Here is a 21,111-nt window from a genome sequence, read left to right as displayed (position 1 = left end):
ATCTTTATTTATTCTATGTAATATATGAATTTTAACAGTAAAGTGGACCATAAATTCTTGAAGATGTTCCATAAATTAAAACCTTTGAGGAAATGTCTACTATATGATCACACGTTTGGTCAAAGTTTATTATCACATAATTGGGGACCTGTTATCCAGCGAATTCCTTGTGTAATATATCTGCCTTTGTCAAAAATATGATATATATACGGTATACTTCTGGCATCCTTCCATGCACACACACTTCATCTTCAAGATTCATAATAATGTTTCTACATTATCATCAACAGTTATTTGACAGCAAGTTAGACCTCTGTACATCAGTACTTTTAATAATCAGTCCCTGTGTCTTTCAGTTCACTTCATTTGTCTTTGACTGTTGGACTTGCTAGCTTTTAAGCCATAAAACTGGTCAGACTCCTCTAGTATACGATGAAAACGTATGTAGACTGGACATAGAAACCTGAAAATACATGAAATTCTATGATATAACAATTTGTATTAGCAGGGCATCCAGTTGACCCTTGACTTCTTGCTATTTCAGAAGTCAAATCACAATTTCTGAACAATCTGAAGGGTCAAAACATATGTCAAATAGACATGTCCCTTCAAACTCAAGAGTCAGATCTCAATTTTGGGAGTCAAAAACATACCCTCAGGGGTCAACTGGATGCCCTGTATTAGCATCAACTGGTGTAAGTGTGATAATGTGATTGCAAAAGAATACAATTATAATAATTGAACAACAATTATCTAATATTGATTAAATCATCTTGACAAAACATGATCAGGTGTGAATGAAAACTTAAAGCAGTATCTTAATTATTAAGATCTTAATATAGATACCGATGAACTCATTTAGTAGAAATATGGGGGGAAAAACGCGCACAAAAACGATCTAGGCCAGCATGATCATCCTACAGGTTTTAATCTAAATCAATGATTTTGAATTCAGAAATAAACTACGTCACGCCAGAATGTGAAATGGATGCACATAAAAATGCGTCCTTAATTTAATTTGACCCCTTATGTGTGTCAACAAACACCGTACCGCACGTGTGTACTCGCTGTCGGTATATGTGCAAGTGAATCTAGATCGGCTGTACGTGCATGGCCTGTGATTACCGGTGAATACATGACTAAAACTCAAAACAATAAAGACCACTCCTATGAAGTTAATATAAATACCCATAATTAAATGGTGTAACAGGATCGAATGGTATGTAGCTATATACTCAGTAGGCCTACTGACAGGTGACACTGACAGCCGACGACAAAATTCAATTTCAAATAGAATATTGTAAACTTACTGCACAAAGATTTCCTTTGATAATTGCACACCATAAACATCAAGAACGGTGAAATTGTTTTTCCATTAGTCGATCTTCTTCAGCACAACATGTTCAGTCATAAACGTGATTTGTTTAAAACGCAAAATACCGTCTTCTAGTCCTCTGTTTCTTCCCGAAGTTCCCGCTAAAATCTCGCTTCCGGTAAGCTTATACGGAATCTGTTCAAAATCTAAATCCAGTCGATGTTATTCGTGTTTGATATTCTCGATTTTGTTGTTTTGTTGCCTTATTTTTTTAAAAGATTACTTCTACAAACATATGAACATAACATGCTTGTACAAGCCACAATATGCATAACGTTACAAACGTATTTTCCTAAGCGGCCCTAAAGTGCAATCGGGCCGCTTATGCCATTTATTTTGCACATCAGCTGTGTACAGGCGAGACTCGCCTACGTACACAGGTAATGCAATCAAGCATGGTCATACGATATATATATATCATTCGACTGTTGCTAATTAATGAACGCTCCTGATGCGAAGTATTTTGTTTTTAGCACGCGGACACATACATCTAGACTTTACGGCATTGTAATGTTTTAACACACGTGGACTGTTCACATTACGATAATGATTACGTAACGTGTTGATAGTTGTTTAATCTGATCGGACGGGTTTGTATTATACTATATGTCAATTAAATGAGTTAAATCAGTTGCAGATATATTTTTTTGATATTTTTATTTCCACTGTTTTGTAATTTTATTTTTTATTTATTATTTATTTTTTTTGCTGTAAATTTACGTGAAAAAAACACTTGACTTTTGTCAGATGCATTAGTTCAGTTATTAATGGTATATAACAGAAAGGAGTTTTGTACAATTGATCACATCGAACATGATGCAGTTTTCTTACAGGAGGTCTGAAATTGATTTTGGTACCAATTTTTTAAATGATCTATTGAAAACTTTTTTAGTGAATTTGAATGAGCTGACATCCATGATACATGTATAAGCTTATATATACTTGAGTATATTGTAACTTGCACATCTTTTCAATTACATGAATTAAACAAATGTTGAATAAATTTAACAGTTAATCTTATTCTAAGTAGTAGTTTTTATTTGGCAATTTGCTGCCTCTTTCAGAAGTGTTATACAGTCAAACCTGTCTATAAAGGCCATCCAAGGGAAGCAACAAAAGTGCCCTTTATAGACAGGTGCCCTTTATATAGAGGTTCCATTCATACTGTGAAATTTGATCACCAGTAGCCCTTTATAAAGTATAACAAGCTATAAAATAAGGTTCACATTTTATTACAGTATTAAATAAATACATATATACAGCACCATTTTATACTATTGCTCAACATAAAAATTACATTTGATTAAAAAACAGTAACAATTCTGTAAAACATTTACCAAACTTAAGATAATGCTAATGTAAAATGTTACATAAAACACTACTCATTGATCACAGTTAATTCCACAGCACTATTTGTTTACCCAATCAATGTATCAATATTGCACCAATTCTAATCAATAAATACACTACATACTGCATCATATTATAAAACATAAAAATTACTTGTTGTAACATTTCATGAAAATGTAACATTAATACAAAATACATGTACTAAAAAATATATCATCTAGTGTGTACAGGAGGATGTACAGGAGGACAGTTTATACAATCAAGGAAAGATGATTACTTCTGAAGAAAGAAGTCGGATATCTTCGACTGCTGTACTAGTCCTTCTACATTATCCATTCTCATTTCAAGTAGACACTCATCAACTCCCATGACATGATTTAACATTTTGGATTTTCCCTGAGAAATGGCTAGTGCTCGCAATCGCTTGATATAGAACTCGCCCTCACAAATTGAGCAGGGTTTATCTTCATCATCTCCTTGCTCATCATCACCATCATCATCACTGAGTGCTGGATCATCTACAGTTATATCCTGCAGTATGTCTTTGGCATCCTTGTTCCAGTCGGTGAGAGCTAGGTCACAGGTGGCCATCGATTGGTCAATCGCAACCAAATCTTTAAAGTCACAGTCGAACAAGTCCCTAGACAAAGCAAGCACTGACAGAGGAACATCATCATCATTGTCGTCATCATTATCATCATCGTCATGTATGCGTTGTTGAGATTCTGAAAACCCACATTTTATAAAACACTTTGTGATGGTTGTCACATCGACTTCCTTCCACGCACTGTCAATCCAATAAATTGCCTGAAGTAAAGTTATGTCCTTCAAAAGCTGTGTACCACATTTTGTTTTGTCCTTGTCCATGGCACGAATAACATGTTTTAACTGTCGCTTCCTGTACTTGAGCTTCAACGTTTGTATAATCCCTTGGTCCATCGGTTGGCACTTGGACGTGGTGTTTGCCGGGAAAAAAACAAGCTTCACGTTGCTGGGCTGGATCTTCGGATGTGAGGGGGCATTGTCCAGAAATAGAAGAATGTTCCTGCAACACACAAAATAATTTTGATAAACACCTGATTACTTAAAATCAGAAAAAAATAGACACAAGATATATAATTGCTGCTAATGAAAGTAAACAGAAGGTGCTCCTTAGATTTCAGGAACAATTTACAACATTGAAAACTAAATGTAACATTTTATTAACTTACCGGTTTTGGCGTTTCATTTTTCTGTTGACTTGATTGAGCCATCCGTCGAAGAGTGAGGAGTTCATCCAAGCCTTCCGGTTGTTGCGATATATGACGGGTAGTGTCTCAGGTTTGATTTTATTGAAACATCTCGGCTGCTTGGCTTTTCCGATAACAAGAGCTGGTAGTTTTTCTCCTTTCAAACTTGAACACAGAGCCACTGTTATCCTCTCCTTACTGCGCTTCCCCCCAGCACACTCTTCTCCTTTTACTTTTAATGTGTTCTTCGTGCTGTCTCTATAAAACAGACCTGTTTCGTCCATGTTGAAAATATCATTGTCGGAATATCCATCACATATTATAGGTAACTTTGCTCTCCAATTGTCCACAACACTGTTATCTACATCCCCTCTTTCCCCGCTCATTGTTCCAAACACAATATTATGCCGTGATTTAAACGAATCCAACCATCCATTTGAAGCCTTGAATGTAGTGTTACCAAAGTCTGATGCAAAATCCAGTGCCTTTTGTTTTAACAGTGGCCCACTAAGATTAACACGGCGCGAGGAAGCGTCTTTAAAAAATTCCCACACAAGGTTATTTATTTCCTCATTGCCCGTAGGCCGCCTTTGTCGTTTCCTCTCGGGGGCAACATTGTCCTCCAGATCAGCGAGGTTTTCCGATTTTCGTTTTAAAATCCTATCGATTTGAGTTTTGCCAACACCATACTTCTCGGCAATTTTGCGAGAACTAGTATGAAATTTCTCCGATTCTCTGATGACTTCCAATCGTTGCTCGTGGGTTAAAGCGACCCGCCGTTTCGTCGACATCTTGCATCAATTGGTGAACTACAGATCACTGATCACTTCCTAGTTTCAGTAAACAACCTCGTTCTCGATAATTGAACGATATCCGGATCCCGTGGGATTTGTTTTATTTGTCTCAAACTATATTTATGTATCAAATACTATCAGATTCCTACTGTAACTTTTAATTACTGAATAAAACTTAAAAACACACAACATGCATACGTTTATTCAGACAAATCATTTATCAAATAATTACTCGTTTCAAGATGAAGGTGAAGGCCGCGTCACAGTCGCCATTGCGTTAGGAAGTGTACTCTGCAGTCGGAGATGTAATCAATAAAAAGACCACTGAAAATACCTTTTGTGGGTTTTCACCCGCAAACACACTGCCTTGGGACAATATATACAGACTTATATACCACAATCATGGTTAGTACATGTATTTATATGTACCTATTCAACAAACATACAGACACGCTCGATTGACTTCCAGAGCTAACCTGTGTCTCGGTGAATGGCGATGTTTTTACAGTACCATTGATCAAGATATTATGGTCTACTGATTTTCCAAGGGGAAATTAGCCTCGACTTTTGTGCCCGTTATAAATAAGTTTGTTTATATTTTTGCTGAGAATAAGGTGCCCGCTGCCCGCGTTGAGCAGGTCCCGCTATATAGAGGTTCAATAAAGAGTAAAACTTGACGGGGGGAATTGAAAGTGCCCGTTATAGACAGGTGCCCGCTATATAGAGGTGCCCGTTAACACAGGTTTGACTGTAATTACAAAAGAGGAATTGAAAGATGGTTTAATAGTTTACCTTTCTAGAGATGTTTATTTTACAGACAGAATATTAGAAGGAAGTTTTAGGCATGCTCATGTTGAATATATATAATTGGTAAACTATACATCCAAGTTTTGTAAGTATGAAAACCTTCAAATTTAGTGATAACAAATTAGCTTGTTGCGAGCATAACAGAAAATGACTAGCTATTTGTGAATAAACAGAAAAGTGACTAGCTTGCAACTAGCTCGCGCAAGCTCGTGACTAGCTCATTGCAGAATGAGACAAGCTCGCAAAATGATCGCTGAAATCTTTGCAAGCTAGTACTACCATACCATGCACATATTTCGAGCTAATTGCGAGCTTGATAGCTTCAAACTAGCTAGTCTCTAGCTTGTTTCTAGCTAGTGACCAGCATGTATTTTTGTAAGGGTTATGTTTACAGTCAACAAGATGTTTTAATTTGATCTAAAAATAGGAATGGTAAAATTAATAATATGAATTTATTTTGAAGACAGTCATGACAGAGATTTCAGATTTGATTTTGACTTGCCTATATATATATGTATGATATCAGGAAACTTTCTCACTTCAATAGCTTACATCGGATTTCTTAGTATTAGTAAGAACAATACAATTGGACACAAAAGGTCGATCTGGCCTGTCAAACCTACCTGTCTGGTATAAGTTTCTCATTAATCGATTGAAAGAAAACAAGCAAAATCTATCTATATCTATTTGTTAGAGTATAACATTGATGTTTTCCTATAAAAACTATTCATGCAAATTATTTCTTACACTGGCCACCAGCCCCTAGCTTTTTGGTAAAAAGCTGCCTAGTTCAATCTGATAATACATTATCTCCCCTAGTTTGAGACTTTTTAAGGATAAAGGATCTGTCTAGAATCAGACATAATCCAGAGACTGAAATTGAAACTGATGTGAGGTCTACACAATCTTACGTACTGATGTGAGGTCTACACAATCTTACACACTGATGTGAGGTCTACACAATCTTACGTACTGATGTGAGATCTACACAATCTTACACACTGATGTGAGGTCTACACAATCCTACGCACTGATGTGAGGTCCACACAATCTTACGTACTGATGTGAGGTCTACACAATCTTACGTACTGATGTGAGGTCTACACAATCTTACGCACTGATGTGAGGTCCACACAATCTAACGTATTGATCTGAGGTCTACACAATCTTACACACTGATGTGAGGTCTACACAATCTTACGTACTGATGTGAGGTCTACACAATCTTACGTACTGATGTGAGGTCTACACAATCTTACGTACTGATGTGAGGTCTACACAATCTTACGTACTGATGTGAGGTTTACACAATCTTACACACTGATTTGAGGTCTACACAATCTTACGTACTGATGTGAGGTTTACACAATCTTACACACTGATTTGAGGTCTACACAATCTTACGTACTGATGTGAGGTTTACACAATCTTATGTACTGATGTGAGGTCTACACAATCTTACACACTGATGTGAGGTCTACACAATCTTACACACTGATGTGAGGTCTACACAATCTTACGTACTGATGTGAGGTCTACACAATCTTACGTACTGATGTGAGGTCTACACAATCTTACGTACTGATGTGAGGTCTACACAATCTTACGTACTGATGTGAGGTCTACACAATCTTACGTACTGATGTGAAGTTTACACAATCTTACGTACTGATGTGAGGTCTACACAATCTTACGTACTGATGTGAGGTCTACACAATCTTACACACTGATGTGAGGTCTACACAATCTAACGTATTGATCTGAGGTCTACACAATCTTACACACTGATCTGAGGTCTACACAATCTTACGTACTGATGTGAGGTCTACACAGTCTTACGTACTGATGTGAGGTCTACACAATCTTACGTACTGATGTGAGGTCTACACAATCCTACGTACTGATGTGAGGTCTACACAATCTTACACACTGATGTGAGGTCTACACAATCTTACGTACTGATGTGAGGTCTACACAATCCTACATACTGATGTGAGGTCTACACAATCTTACACACTGATGTGAGGTCTACACAATCTTACACACTGATGTGAGGTCTACACAATCTAAGGTACTGATGTGAGGTCTACATAATCTTACACACTGATGTGAGGTCTACACAATCTTACACACTGATGTGAGATCTACACAATCTTACACACTGATGTGAGGTCTACACAATCTTACGTACTGATGTGAGATCTACACAATCTTACACACTGATGTGAGGTCTACACAATCTTACACACTGATGTGAGATCTACACAATCTTACACACTGATGTGAGATCTACACAATCTTACACACTGATGTGAGGTCTACACAATCTTACGTACTGATGTGAGGTCTACACAATCTTACACACTGATGTGAGATCTACACAATCTTACACACTGATGTGAGGTCTACACAATCTTACACACTGATGTGAGATCTACACAATCTTACACACTGATGTGAGATCTACACAATCTTACACACTGATGTGAGGTCTACACAATCTTACACACTGATGTGAGGTCTACACAATCTTACACACTGATGTGAGATCTACACAATCTTACACACTGATGTGAGGTCTACACAATCTTACACACTGATTTGAGGTCTACACAATCTTACGTACTGATGTGAGGTCTACACAATCTTACGTACTGATGTGAGGTCTACACAATCTTACGCACTGATGTAAGGTCTACACAATCTTACGTACTGATGTGAGGTCTACACAATCTTACGTACTGATGTGAGGTCTACACAATCTTACGTACTGATGTGAGGTCTAGTGACCTGTCCATCCACTTCCATCCTGTGCCAACTACTTAGAAGCCCAGAGTCATGGCGTTGGGCCAGTAGCATGCTGGGACAAAGAACTACCAAGTTTGTTCAAATTCATGACCTTGACATACATTAAAAGTGACAGGAGCCGTGACAGGAGCCAAATGTAGTAAAATATTCAAACCAATTCTTTCAGTACCAAGAAGCTTCAGGTAATAATGTTCGGCCAGCAGCATGTTGGGATGAAAGACTTCCAGGTTTGACCTGCATTGAAGGTCACAAATGTCAAATGTTTTGGGCATGATCTCTCAATAACAGAGAGGCCCAAGATCATGATATCAATCCAAGCTCATTAACTCAGAGACCCAAAGCAATGTTATTGGGCCAATGGCTTGCTGGTGTGAAGGTCAGCCAGGCTTACCTTGATATATTTCAAGGTCACATAAATATAGCAACTGCCCCCATATGGGTTTCGAACTTGCAACTCAGAGGTGGAGGGCTAGTGATAAAGTGTCGGGACACCTTAACCACTCAGCCACCGTGGTTTGGAACTGATGACCTAAATCACATGACTGACAGCAAATCTTCGAACAAAGTCATCGCTTCATTCATTTGGCTATAGAACAATGATACAGACCCATGGGCCTCTTGTTAATGCTTTTTTCTAAGGCAACTACTAAAATTTTGAGACTGATCAGTTTGATAAAATGGAGGATATGTGGCCATCTTGAATTTTGACTCATCAGTAGGTTTCACTTGGTCCATTGTTGTAAATGTTCAATCAAGGGACTTATTGAAATAATAAAATGGCAGACATGTGACATTCTTGGATCTTTTGTTGCTATTGATCTGATAGTACTTTGCAGTGATATTCTTTTAACTATAGGTTCCCCTTGGTCCTTTAATTAGTGGTACATGTTTGACTTGATATCATTGGTACTTGTCTTGAACTGAAAGTTATATTAAGACGGGACACAGATTGTTCTAACTGAAATTGAGGCCTGTTCATTCAAGATGATGAGTCATGAAAAGTAATCCTGTTATCTATCCATCTCCTGAATTGATAATGTCGCAGAGGCGGGACCTTAAACAAGCAAAGCATTGTTTCCAGTCGGATCTATGCAACTATTGATATATATTGGCAGTAAATCCTTGCATAATAAGTGGGTTTCCATGCCTTAGATTTGTCTACCATACTTTTCCTTAGATAAGACCTTCCCCTAGTGTGAAAGTTAAGTACTATATTTATCTTCAAATAAGCCCCCTCCCCTAGTGTAAGATTAAAATAACATTTTTATCTTCAAATAAGCCCCCTCTCCTAGAGTAAAAGTTCAGTACTGTATTTATCTTCAAATAAGCCCCTTCCCCTAGTGTGAAGTTTAAGTAACATTTTTATCTTCAAATAAGTCCCCTCTCCTAGTGTAAAAGTGAAGTTCTATATTTGTCTTCAAATAAGCCCCCTCCCCTTATGTAAAAGTGAAGTTCTATATTTATCTTTAAATAAGCGCCATCCCCTTATGTAAAAGTTAAGCCCCATATTCATCTTAAAAAAGAGCCCTTTCCCCTAGTGTAAAAATTAAGTACTATATTCATCTTCAGAAAAACCCTCTCCCCTAGTGTAAAAGGTAAGTACCGTATTTATCCTCAAATAAGCCCATTCCTAGTATGAAATTAAGTGTTGTATTTATCCTCAAATAATTTGTGGACTGTGTCTAACATACAATACAGATGGCATAACAAAAAAACATGACACCAGTAGAATACTAATCTCATCAGAAATTCTTCTTTTGAATTAGCAAGACAGCTAAAAAAAATGTGCTGTTAGAATGATACACTTGTTCTCGAGATATTCATTTACTCCAGGCATATCAAATTTGTTTGTGTCATGGTCCAGTTAATAAATCATCTTTTGGCTTAGAATTAGTCATGTCACCATGTTCAGTCGGACTCACCTGATGTCACATCCACTGTCCGATATTGTCAGGGCTGTGTTTATCGGGCAATAAAACCCATGTGATAAGCCTACTGACCAGTGTATATTGCGGTTTTGTTGTCCTGCAATAAGCCCGGTCTAAACTTTGTGTAAAATTTATATTTTGTCACCCCCCAGGCTTATTACAGGATGAATATATACTTACATGAAATTACAGACATCTAAGACAAATTACACCAATACTTACTGTGAGACTGAATAAGGTTAGTTGCAAGCACCTGCATTGTATATACTTACTGTTACTCACCTTCTTTTCACCGGTACATCTCCCAACGGCCAGGCTATATATACAACACAATTTTAATTGTATAGTGTTATATATAGATATAAATAAACATGAATACTACATTCCACCTTTTTATACCCAAATCTGTGTCATCGCCACATAAACCTTGGGTACATATATAATTCCAAGGTGACCTGAAGCAGTTTTATGTTTGACAGCTTAACATGTTTGACAGCTTAACACTCGGTAATGATGGGGATTTTATACACATTCAGGTCAGAATCACTGTCATTGCATTGTTTATTAATGCAGGTAGACAGAATTAGATAACTATCTTTTTATTTTCAGAATTGCATTAAGAACTGCAGGTGATTCTATTATCTTTTGGCTAAGAATCTATTGATTGAGGATGAAGTTGGTGAATTGTTTTAGCACTCATCTGTATGCTGTTAATGCTACTGTTTTCTAAGTTATCTCTGGAATTTGTTTAGTACATATGCACTCAGCAGTTATGATTTCCAGAATATTAAAAAATTTGTAAGATCCAGGAGCTCCCATGATCAGATTCAGATAGAAGATAGTTAATCTATTGTTTTAGTGCTAAGATAGTAAATCTATTGTTTTAGGGCTCATCTGTCCACAATTATTATTGCTGTTTATAAGTTCTCTTCGGAATTTTTTCAGTACATATATCTCCGGAATTTTTAGTCCCCTGCCGTTTGAAAAACGGGAGGACTATAGATTTAACCTCCGTCCGTCTGTCCATCGGTCTGTCTGTCTGTCTGTCACGCAATAGTTGTCCGGACAACTCCTTCTAAAGTACTTCTCCGATTTTAATGAAACTTGGTATACATGATCAGTATAACATGTAGTTGTGCATCCCAAATTTTTTGTTTCCAAAAACCAATTTTCAAAATGGCTGCCGACTTCTCATTGGTTGAGACTTGTCCGGAAAAATCCTCCTAAATTACTACTCCGATTTTAACGAAACTTGGTTTACATGATCAGTATAACATGTAGTTGTGCATCCCACATTTTTTTTTCAAAAATTCATTTTTCAAAATGGCTGCCGACTTCTCATTGGTTGAGACTTGTCCGGACAACTCCTCCTAAAGTACTACTCCGATTTTAACGAAACTTGGTATACATGATCAGTATAACATGTAGTTGTGCATTCCAAATTTTTTTTTCAAAAATTCATTTTTCAAAATGGCTGCCGGCTTCTCATTGGTTGAGGCTTGTCCGAACAACTCCTCCTAAAGAACTACTCCGATTTTAACAAAACTTGGTATACATGATCAGTATAACATGTAGTTGCGATCCCACATTTTTTTTCTTTAAAAATTCATTTTTCAAAATGGCTGCCGGCTTCTCATTGGTTGAGGCTTGTCCGGACAACTCCTCCTAAAGTACTACTCCGATTTTAATGAAACTTAGTATACATGATCAGTATAACATGTAGTTGTGCATCCCACATTTTTTTTCTTCAAAAATTCATTTTTCAAAATGGCTGCCGGCTTCTCATTGGTTGAGGCTTGTCCGGACAACTACTCCTCAAGTACTACTCCGATTTTAATGAAACTTGGTATACATGATCAGTATAACATGTAGTTGTGCATCCCACATTTGTTTTTCGAAAAACCAATTTTCAAAATGGCTGCCGACTTCTCATTGGTTGAGACTTGTCCGGACAACTCCTCCTAAAGTACTACTCCAATTTTAACAAAACTTGGTATACATGATCAGTATCACATGCATCCCAATTTTTCTTTTCGAAAAAAAAAAACATTTTTCAAAATGGCCGCCGGCTTCTCATTGGTTGAGGCGTGTCCGGACAATCCTAAAGTACTACTCTGAGTTTAACGAAACTTGGTATACGTGATCAGTATAACACGTAGTTTAAAAAATGGGAAATAAATAGTTGCACTCCTGGGTCAGGCAGGGGACTTTGTATTGCTGTTACAATACTATCCATCCTTGTTTCAGTACATATGCACTCAGCAGCTACGATTTCCATATTCATTCATTTGTAAGATCCAGCAACACCCATGATCATGCAGAATGTATCTCTCAACTGTAAGTTGAGAGATACATACAGTTAAATATAGTTACAGTTTAAATACAGTTAAATATTATATGGGCCATAATGGATTTAATAATCTTCAGTAATGCCCAAGAGTCATGAGTGTTAAACCATAAAGGCTACTTATCAAAAATGGCTAGACAGTTTTTCCTTCATATAGTATTTACACCATTATTTAACATCACAGCATACTGGAAATTGGCACATTTTGATGTGCTCAAATTTAAGAGCATTTTCCAATATTTACACACGTAGTTAAATATTATATGGGCCATAATGGATTTAATAATCTTCAGCAAAGCCAAAGAGTCATGTGTGTCAAACCATAAAGGCTACTCATAAAAAATGGCTAGACAGTTTTTCCTTTGTTTAGTATATTACACCCTCATTTAACATCACAGCATACTGGAAATTGGCACGTTTTGATGTGCTCAAATTTTAGAGCATTTTCCAATATTAACATTTAAAGTAGAGCCATTGTCCCAGTTCCAAATGTTCCAGGCAATAGAACAAAATATCAAAATTATTGAAGGAATTTTCAGTCACATTATATCCAAAAGTCAGTAGTAGGTGGTTGTTCATTACCTGACTAGTCTTGCTTCTTCATCAGGACAATTTTTGTGGTAGTTTTCATCCCGGTGTCAAATAGGATAAATACATGTATTCCCCATAGGATTTGTATCCGGATACTTATCCTATGGCCAAATATTGTACGTGGATACTAATCCTATGGCCTGTTTTAGTATTCGGGTACTTATCTTATGACCAAATATTGTATGTGGATACTAATCCTATGGCCTGTTTTAGTATCCGGGTACTTATCTTATGACCAAATATTGTATGTGGATACTAATCCTATGGCCTGTTTTAGTATCCGGGTACTTATCTTATGGGGGATACAAATCTCACATGACACCGGAAGTACATAAAATGGGGCTCACTTTTATATTATAACATTATTGGTTCACATTTACATTTTGCCAGGGGCAGATGAGCCCTTACATTAGATAATTTATAACGTAACATAAAAAGATGATAAGTAATATGTCTCTCAAGAGTTGATAGATACGGTTAATTTTTGCACCTACAAGAAATGTAATTAAAAGCAATATACAAAAGCTGAAATAAGGTTAATTATAATTTTATGAAATATGTTTTAAGTGTCAAAATTGTGTATGTTTAATGCAAATTTTTTCCACCCAAACTGTTCACAGTTAAGTGATACAGTTGATCGATGGGTCACTTGGCCAATGCTGACAGGTAACTGTTGTTTATGTTTCAGGGAGATGGTGGAGGTTGAACATGAAGATAGCAAGCTGTCTTTTAAAGTCCACGGCTTTGTGACAAATGCTAATTATTCCATGAAGAAATGTACAATGCTTCTCTTCATCAATCGTAAGTTTCCTTTGGCTGAGTATCAGCCAGAACTTTAAATAATGTTTCTCTAGCGTCTAAGTGTATCTCCTGGAAGTTCCTTAAGTCTGTTTCCTTTGTAAAAAGTCTAGACCAAATCAAATCATTCATCTATAAAATTTCCTTAAGTGACATTAGGACTGCGCAATAGAATTGATCTAACTTGGCCAGAAGAGTCTTTATGGGAATGTACTTTAACTCTTTCCGTACTCACGACGACTACAGACGTCACAAAAATGTGCTCTTGTATCCTTCATGACGACTACACACGTCACAATTAACATGCCTTCCATCCATTGTGACGACTCAAATCGTCGTAAAACATCGCGAAAGATGTTGATATTACTTGCTGGTTTAGCATAGTCATACGAAGGAATTGACACGGAAATGATGTTTTTAAGAAATAAAAAGCAATGTAAATATTGTATTGATGGTATATTTTACGTAGCAGAAGCATAATTCATTCGTTAAGATTGTCTATTTCAAAGAATTCCGCCGGTTCATGCCGAGCTGTTTACATAGCTACAAAATGGCGGCCTCAAATTTACTTTCGTTTTCTGCGAGATTGTTGAGGTGTTAAACACAATAAAACAATTAAAAACGATAATATATATATAATTGAGTAACGTTTATCATCAAAATAAGTAAGAAATACGTAAAATATTTTTACACACCGAAAAAACGATGTTTTGGCTGCGTGATTTCTTGCACATGTGTGACACATGTGCCGATTAACATGTCATTTCCCGCGATTCTGCCTGGTGATTTCGCCGTATTTTAAAGGAAAAATTGGGTAAAAGAGTTTCCGTACTCAGTACTTGTTCCATATGATAAACTTATACAACAGTAAAAGATCAGTAAAAGATCGTTTTATCGATGTCTGATGTGATAGCCATATGCTCCAATACACAAAGGACCTACCCAGCATTCACTTCCGGTAGCGACCGCGAAATTTGAATGAGTACGTAAAGAGTTAAGAGATGGAAAGGCTGGTGAGCTGGCTTTAGAGGGGAGTATAATAGAGAATCCAACCCTGGGTGGTTGAGGGGTGTATAAATGAGGGATCCAACCCTGGGTGGTTGAGGGGTGTATACATGGAGGGACCCAACCCTGGGTGGTTGAGGGGTGTATACACGGAGGGACCCAACCCTGGGTGGTTGAGGGGTGTATACATGGAGGGACCCAACCCTGGGTGGTTGAGGGGTGTATAAATGGAAGGACCCAACCCTGGGTGGTTGAGGGGTGTATACATGGAGGGACCCAACCCTGGGTGGTTGAGGGGTGTATAAATGGAAGGACCCAACCCTGGGTGGTTGAGGGGTATATACACGGAGGGACCCAATCCTGGGTGGTTGAGTAGTGTATACACGGAGGGACCCAACCATGGGTGGTTGAGGGGTGTATACATGGAGGATTGAACCCTGGGTGGTTGAGGGGTGTATAAATGGAGGGACCCAACCCTGGGTGGTTGAGGGGTGTATACATGGAGGGACACAACCCTGGGTGGTTGAGGGGTCTATACATGGAGGGACCCAACCCTGGGTGGTTGAGGGGTGTATACACAGAGGGGCCCAACCTGGGTGGTTGAGGGGTGTATACACAGAGGGGCCCAACCCTGGGTGGTTGAGGGGTGTATACACGGAGGGACCCAACCCTGTGTGGTTGAGGGGTGTATACACGGAGGGACCCAACCATGGGTGGTTGAGGGGTGTATACACGGAGGGACCCAACCCTTGGTGGTTGAGGGGTGTATACACGGAGGGACCCAACCCTGGGTGGTTGAGGGGTGTATACATGGAGGGACCCAACCCTGGGTGGTTGAGGGGTGTATACACGGAGGGACCCAACCCTTGGTGGTTGAGGGGTGTATAAATGGAGGATTGTTCCCTGGGTGGTTGAGTGGTGTATAAATGGAGGGACCCAACCCTGGGTGGTTGAGGGTTGTATAAATGGAGGGACCAACCCTGGGTGGTTGAGTGGTGTATAAATGGAGGGACCCATACCTGGGTGGTTGAGGGGTGTATACATAGAGGGAACCAACCCTGGGTGGTTGAGGGGTGTATAAATGGAGGGACCCAACCCTGGGGGGTTGAGGGGTGTATACACGGAGGGACTCAACCCTGGGTGGTTGAGGGGTGTATAAATGGAGGGACCCAACCCTGGGTGGTTGAGGAGTGTATACATGGAGGGACCCAACCCTGGGTGGTTGAGGAGTGTATACATGGAGGGACCCAACCCTGGGTGGTTGAGGGGTGTATAAATGGAGGATTCAACCCTGGGTGGTTAAGGGGTGTATACATGGAGGGACCCAACCCTGGGTGGTTGAGGGGTGTATAAATGGAGGATTGAACCCTGGGTGGTTAAGGGGTGTATACATGGAGGGACCAACCCTTGGTGTTTGAGGGGTATAATTGGAGAAAATAACCCCTGGTTGGTTCAGAGAGGTGCATGAATAGAGAGACTGACTACTAGGTAGCTAATGGGTGTAAAATAGTCATATGAAGGGGTGGAGTCATGGACAGGATAGGTTCTGGGTGGTTAATACGCATAAAACTGAGAGTCTGACCTGGTTTGTCAGCGGCAAACAGATGAATCGCCTAAAACCTCAGTGGTTGAATGGCATACAAAAAGAGGGCCTAGATGAATGAGGGACATACAAATGGAAAGGATGATTCTGGGTGGCTGAGGGCATATTCATTGGGAGTCTGAACCTTTGGTGGAGGAGGAGGGGGTCGAAAGGGATAGTCTTACTATATTGTGTTAAGTGTCTGGTCCTAGGTGGATATTTGTCATATATGGTTAGAACTAATGATGGATGAGGGAGTGTTTGATTATACAGGTTATTAGATCATATGGTACAGAAGATTAATGAGCTTTTATCATGATGTCGTCCATTATAAATCATCATCCATAAACCTTTTGATTAAAATGCTTCTTCTCCAGAATGCTTGAATGATTTTCAACCTTAATTTAATCTATAGCATCGTCAGATGAAGTGGGCTATTAATAAAGGACTCAACTCCCTTGGATCAGGCAGGGGCTTGGCCCAATAGGGGAAAGAAAAGTAAATTTAAAATGTTTCTTTTGTTAGAATTATCGTTATTTCCTGTGTATTGTTTGTGAGCTATATGATACAATGCATTAAAAAATGCTTTCTGCAGGCTATCTGACAAAATGTTTTCAAAAAACATAATAACTGCTGGCTATACAATTCAAGTTTTTTGTTTCCCTTGTGTACTACCAGGTGCCACGACATTGCTGTTAATGTCCGAAATATAAATGGGAAATTTAACTGTTCATGGACATATTAAGTAATATTAACTCTTATAGATCTAGAAATAGATTTATTCACACTGTTCACATGTCAAGGCAATACAGGTCAATTGTGAGAGTTTTGAACACTATGCAGTGGAACATTCTCTCATGGTGAGACTTGTACTCTGTTATATATAGCAGATTAGGCAATCTTACATTGGCAATATAGCAGATCAGGCAATCTTACATTAGCAATATAGCAGATTAGGCAATCTTACATTGGCAATATAGCAGATCAGGCAATCTTACATTAGCAATATAGCAGATCAGGCAGTCTTACATTGGCAATATAGCAGATCCGGCAATCTTACATTGGCAATATAGCAGATCAGGCAATCTTACATTGGCAATATAGCAGATCAGGCAGTCTTACATTAGCAATATAGCAGATCAGGCAGTCTTACATTGGCAATATAGCAGATCAGGCAGTCTTACATTGGCAATATAGCAGATCAGGCAATCTTACATTGGCAATATAGCAGATCAGGCAATCTTACATTGGCAATATAGCAGATCAGGCAATCTTACATTAGCAATATAGCAGATCAGGCAATCTTACATTGGCAATATAGCAGATCAGGCAGTCTTACATTGGCAATATAGCAGATCAGGCAATCTTACATTGGCAATATAGCAGATCGGGCAGTCTTACATTGGCAATATAGCAGATCAGGCAATCTTACATTGGCAATATAGCAGATCAGGCAATCTTACATTGGCAATATAGCAGATCGGTCAATCTTACATTGGCAATATAGCAGATCAGGGCAGTCTTACATTGGCAATATAGCAGATCAGGCAGTCTTACATTGCCAATATAGCAGATCAGGCAGTCTTACATTGGCAATATAGCAGATCAGGCAATCTTACATTGGCAATATAGCAGATCCGGCAATCTTACATTGGCAATATAGCAGATCAGGCAGTCTTACATTGGCAATATAGCAGATCAGGCAGTCTTACATTGGCAATACACAGGAAATTATGGTAGTACATTTTGGTCGCGTGTTTACGTTTAGTGTTAAAGGACATCGTTATGCATAAACTGAGACTCGGGTGGAAGAAAACGGAACCTAATTTGGGAAATAGAGGTTTAGTCCTTCTCCTGCATTAGTCAAGGTATTTCAACCAAATTTGGTGAGGAGCAATTTTATATAAATAGATGATCGATGCAATAGGAAGGTTGTTGTCTTTCATTTTACAGAGAGTCAGATTTGAAAATGGGAAGTATTTGTAATGTTGCTTTTAATGAATAGTAAAGTTTTCAGCGTGATTACTGATATATAAACGTGAGTAATACAGGCCTGCTAGGCCTCTTGTTATCACAGATAGGATGGAATTCGGTACCTAAGTTCATTATATTTTATCTGTACACAGATCGCTTGGTGGATTCGAGTGCCCTGCGGAAATCATTGGATTCTGTGTACCAGGCTTATCTTCCAAAGAATTCGCATCCATTTATGTACCTCAGGTAAGATGGCGTTACCATGCGTGCATGCAGTGCAGGCTAACATCATCAGATGGGAATCTGTATAAAGCACCCCTTGCCCTGGTCAGTGGTCCGTCTGTCCCTCCGTCTGTCCATCATTCGTCTGTCCATCATTCGTCTGTCCTTAAACAATTGTTGTTATCACTATTTGTCAAAGAATGTCGATATCTTTTATCAAATTCTATGTATAGGTTGGTATTGGTCCCAAGTTCTGCATGATCAATTAAATTTGAAAGTGATAACGAAAAATAAAAACAAGGATATGATCCGACTGACTGCCCTCTAATAAATGACAGTTAAAGCTTGTTATCTCTAATCATAAGGAATGCCCCAATGTTTCATTGATGATATTGGAGATGAAATTTTACATTACTGTCAATTAAAAATTAAATTATAACCCAATTAACATCATGAAGACAGGTCTGATCTTAGGATAGCCAAGGAAAATTTTTATACGACTGGCCTGGAATGGTGGCTGTCAGATCCTGTCGAGATGGCTTGTTTCTGTTAACAACGTCTCAATTCTGACCTTCAGCCATGATATGCCAGTAGCATGCAGGTTATGAATGACTTCCAGACCATGAGACCAGGGAAGTGAAATATATCAAATCTTTAATAAATTAACTTCTGAATAACAAATAATCTACTTTTCTGCGTTGATTTACTGCTATTCTGCTTTTCTTGTCTGTTTGAAATTACTGGTCATTTCTTGGCACTCTTTTATATCATGTGATTATGTAACAATCGATGAGACGTGATATTGTGAGCCATTATTAAAAGGGGATGTATAGTAATCATTTTGTTCATCCATCCATCCATCCCTCCGTTTGTCTGTCCTTGGTAATATTGTGTACAGAATATAGCATGAATCTCTGGATAGATCTTGTCCCTATTTACACAATAGATCATCATAACATCAAGTGCTACATCAGATAAGATTCGGTTATGCTCAAAGTTAAATAATCAAGTTCCACTTTTAACAAATGATTAAAATGTTCCATTCTATGGCATATATTCATATACACCATTTTGTGGGTGAGAGTTACCTATTAGAGACCGGGGTCATTTAATTTCTATTAATGATAGCATTTCTGAAATGTCAAGTATTGCTACTTCTGATATCATATAAATAATCCCTACCAAACAGATATCTGATGATAACATTGAAGTATTGGATACCAATTTTTGCGATTTTAATTTTGCAGTTTGTATGTTAGTGGTCTTTATTTCTTTCTCTATTTTCTTTGTTTCAATTAAAAAAGATGATGAATTTAAAAAAAAAAGATGTTGCAGTTGTGTTTGCAGAGAATTTAAAAAAAAAAAAAAAATTTGCGGTTGTGTTTGCAGAAATACCTAGATATACACCATATTATTTTGAACTGACTTTAATTGACAGTTTGGAGATAGCTCCCCAGAATGTGGACGTGAATGTTCATCCAACCAAACACGAAGTTCACTTTTTACATGAAGACGCCATCATAGAAAGTGTACAGCAAGCTGTGGAGGCCAAACTCCTGGGGTCTAACTCGTCCCGTACCTTCTACACACAGGTATGTATACGTTAAGTGATCTGTGAAAAGCTTGTGTGTGCATCAGATGATCTGTGTAAAGCTTGTATGTGCATCAGATGATCTGTGAAAAGCTTGTATGTGCATCAGATCATCTGTGTAAAGCTTGTATGTGCATCAGATCATCTGTGTAAAGCTTGTGTGTGCATCAGATGATCAGTGAAAAGCTTGTGTGTGCATCAGATGATCTGTGAAAAGCTTGTATGTGCATCAGATCATCTGTGTAAAGCTTGTGTGTGCATCAGATGATCAGTGAAAAGCTTGTGTGTACATCAGATCATCTGTATAAAGCTTGTGTGTACATCAGATCATCTGTGTAAAGCTTGTGTGTGCATCAGATCTTCTGTTAAAAGCTTGTCAGATTATTTGTGTAAAGCTTGTGTGTACATCAGATTATTTGTGTTAAAGCTTGTGTGTACATCAGATCATCTGTGTAAAGCTTGTGTGTACATCAGATGATCTGTATAAAGCTTGTGTGTGCATCAGATGATCTGTATAAAGCTTGTGTGTGCATCAGATGATCTGTATAAAGCTTGTGTGTGCATCAGATGATCTGTATAAAGCTTGTGTGTACATAAGATCATCTGTAAAAAGCTTGTGTGTGCATCAGATCATCTGTGTAAAGCTTGTGTGTACATCAGATCATCTGTGTTAAGCTTGTGTGTACATCAGATCATCTGTGTTAAGCTTG

General features: G+C 38.2%; 3 protein-coding genes across 4 annotated transcripts in view; 1 reads left to right on the top strand and 2 right to left on the bottom strand.

Moving 5' to 3' along the window:
• Positions 1 to 21,111, top strand: part of LOC117344291 (DNA mismatch repair protein Mlh1-like) — a 132,090-nt gene that overhangs the window by 63,529 nt on the left and 47,450 nt on the right. For both annotated transcript variants that reach the window (XM_033906986.1, XM_033906987.1), the window contains exons 9-11: positions 13,918 to 14,030; positions 18,741 to 18,834; positions 20,249 to 20,402. In XM_033906986.1, coding sequence (XP_033762877.1) covers positions 13,918 to 14,030; positions 18,741 to 18,834; positions 20,249 to 20,402 — 361 coding nt within the window. The remainder of the gene's footprint in view (positions 1 to 13,917; positions 14,031 to 18,740; positions 18,835 to 20,248; positions 20,403 to 21,111) is intronic.
• On the bottom strand, positions 2,453 to 4,976 carry LOC117344294 (tigger transposable element-derived protein 4-like). The gene is made up of 2 exons (XM_033906991.1): positions 4,342 to 4,976; positions 2,453 to 2,591 (listed from the first exon to the last, which is right to left on the bottom strand). Exons 1-2 carry the CDS (start codon positions 4,743 to 4,745, stop codon positions 2,567 to 2,569), a joined length of 429 nt encoding a protein of 142 aa, XP_033762882.1. The 5' UTR covers positions 4,746 to 4,976; the 3' UTR covers positions 2,453 to 2,566.
• LOC117344293 (tigger transposable element-derived protein 6-like) lies at positions 2,592 to 4,037 on the bottom strand. The gene is made up of 2 exons (XM_033906990.1): positions 3,937 to 4,037; positions 2,592 to 3,770 (listed from the first exon to the last, which is right to left on the bottom strand). The coding sequence occupies exons 1-2, from the start codon at positions 3,999 to 4,001 to the stop codon at positions 2,999 to 3,001; spliced, it is 837 nt and encodes a 278-aa protein (XP_033762881.1). The 5' UTR covers positions 4,002 to 4,037; the 3' UTR covers positions 2,592 to 2,998.

This window comes from Pecten maximus, chromosome 15, assembly GCF_902652985.1.
Source record: "Pecten maximus chromosome 15, xPecMax1.1, whole genome shotgun sequence".
Taxonomy (NCBI): Eukaryota; Metazoa; Mollusca; class Bivalvia; order Pectinida; family Pectinidae; genus Pecten; species Pecten maximus.
The sequence above is the reverse complement of the archived record's forward strand: the minus strand, read 5'-3'. Positions and strand labels throughout refer to the sequence as shown.

What these genes read in the sequence shown, in the direction of transcription:
- LOC117344293 (XM_033906990.1), bottom strand. Translation starts at nt 4,001, where the DNA reads ATGAACTCCTCACTCTTCGACGGATGGCTCAATCAAGTCAACAGAAAA. An exon ending in AAAATGAAACGCCAAAACCG is followed by an intron (nt 3,771 to 3,936) that starts GTAAGTTAATAA and finishes TGTGTGTTGCAG; the next exon opens with GAACATTCTTCTATTTCTGG.
- LOC117344294 (XM_033906991.1), bottom strand. Translation starts at nt 4,745, where the DNA reads ATGTCGACGAAACGGCGGGTCGCTTTAACCCACGAGCAACGATTGGAA. An exon ending in CATAATATTGTGTTTGGAAC is followed by an intron (nt 2,592 to 4,341) that starts AATGAGCGGGGA and finishes ATGTGAACCTTA; the next exon opens with TTTTATAGCTTGTTATACTT.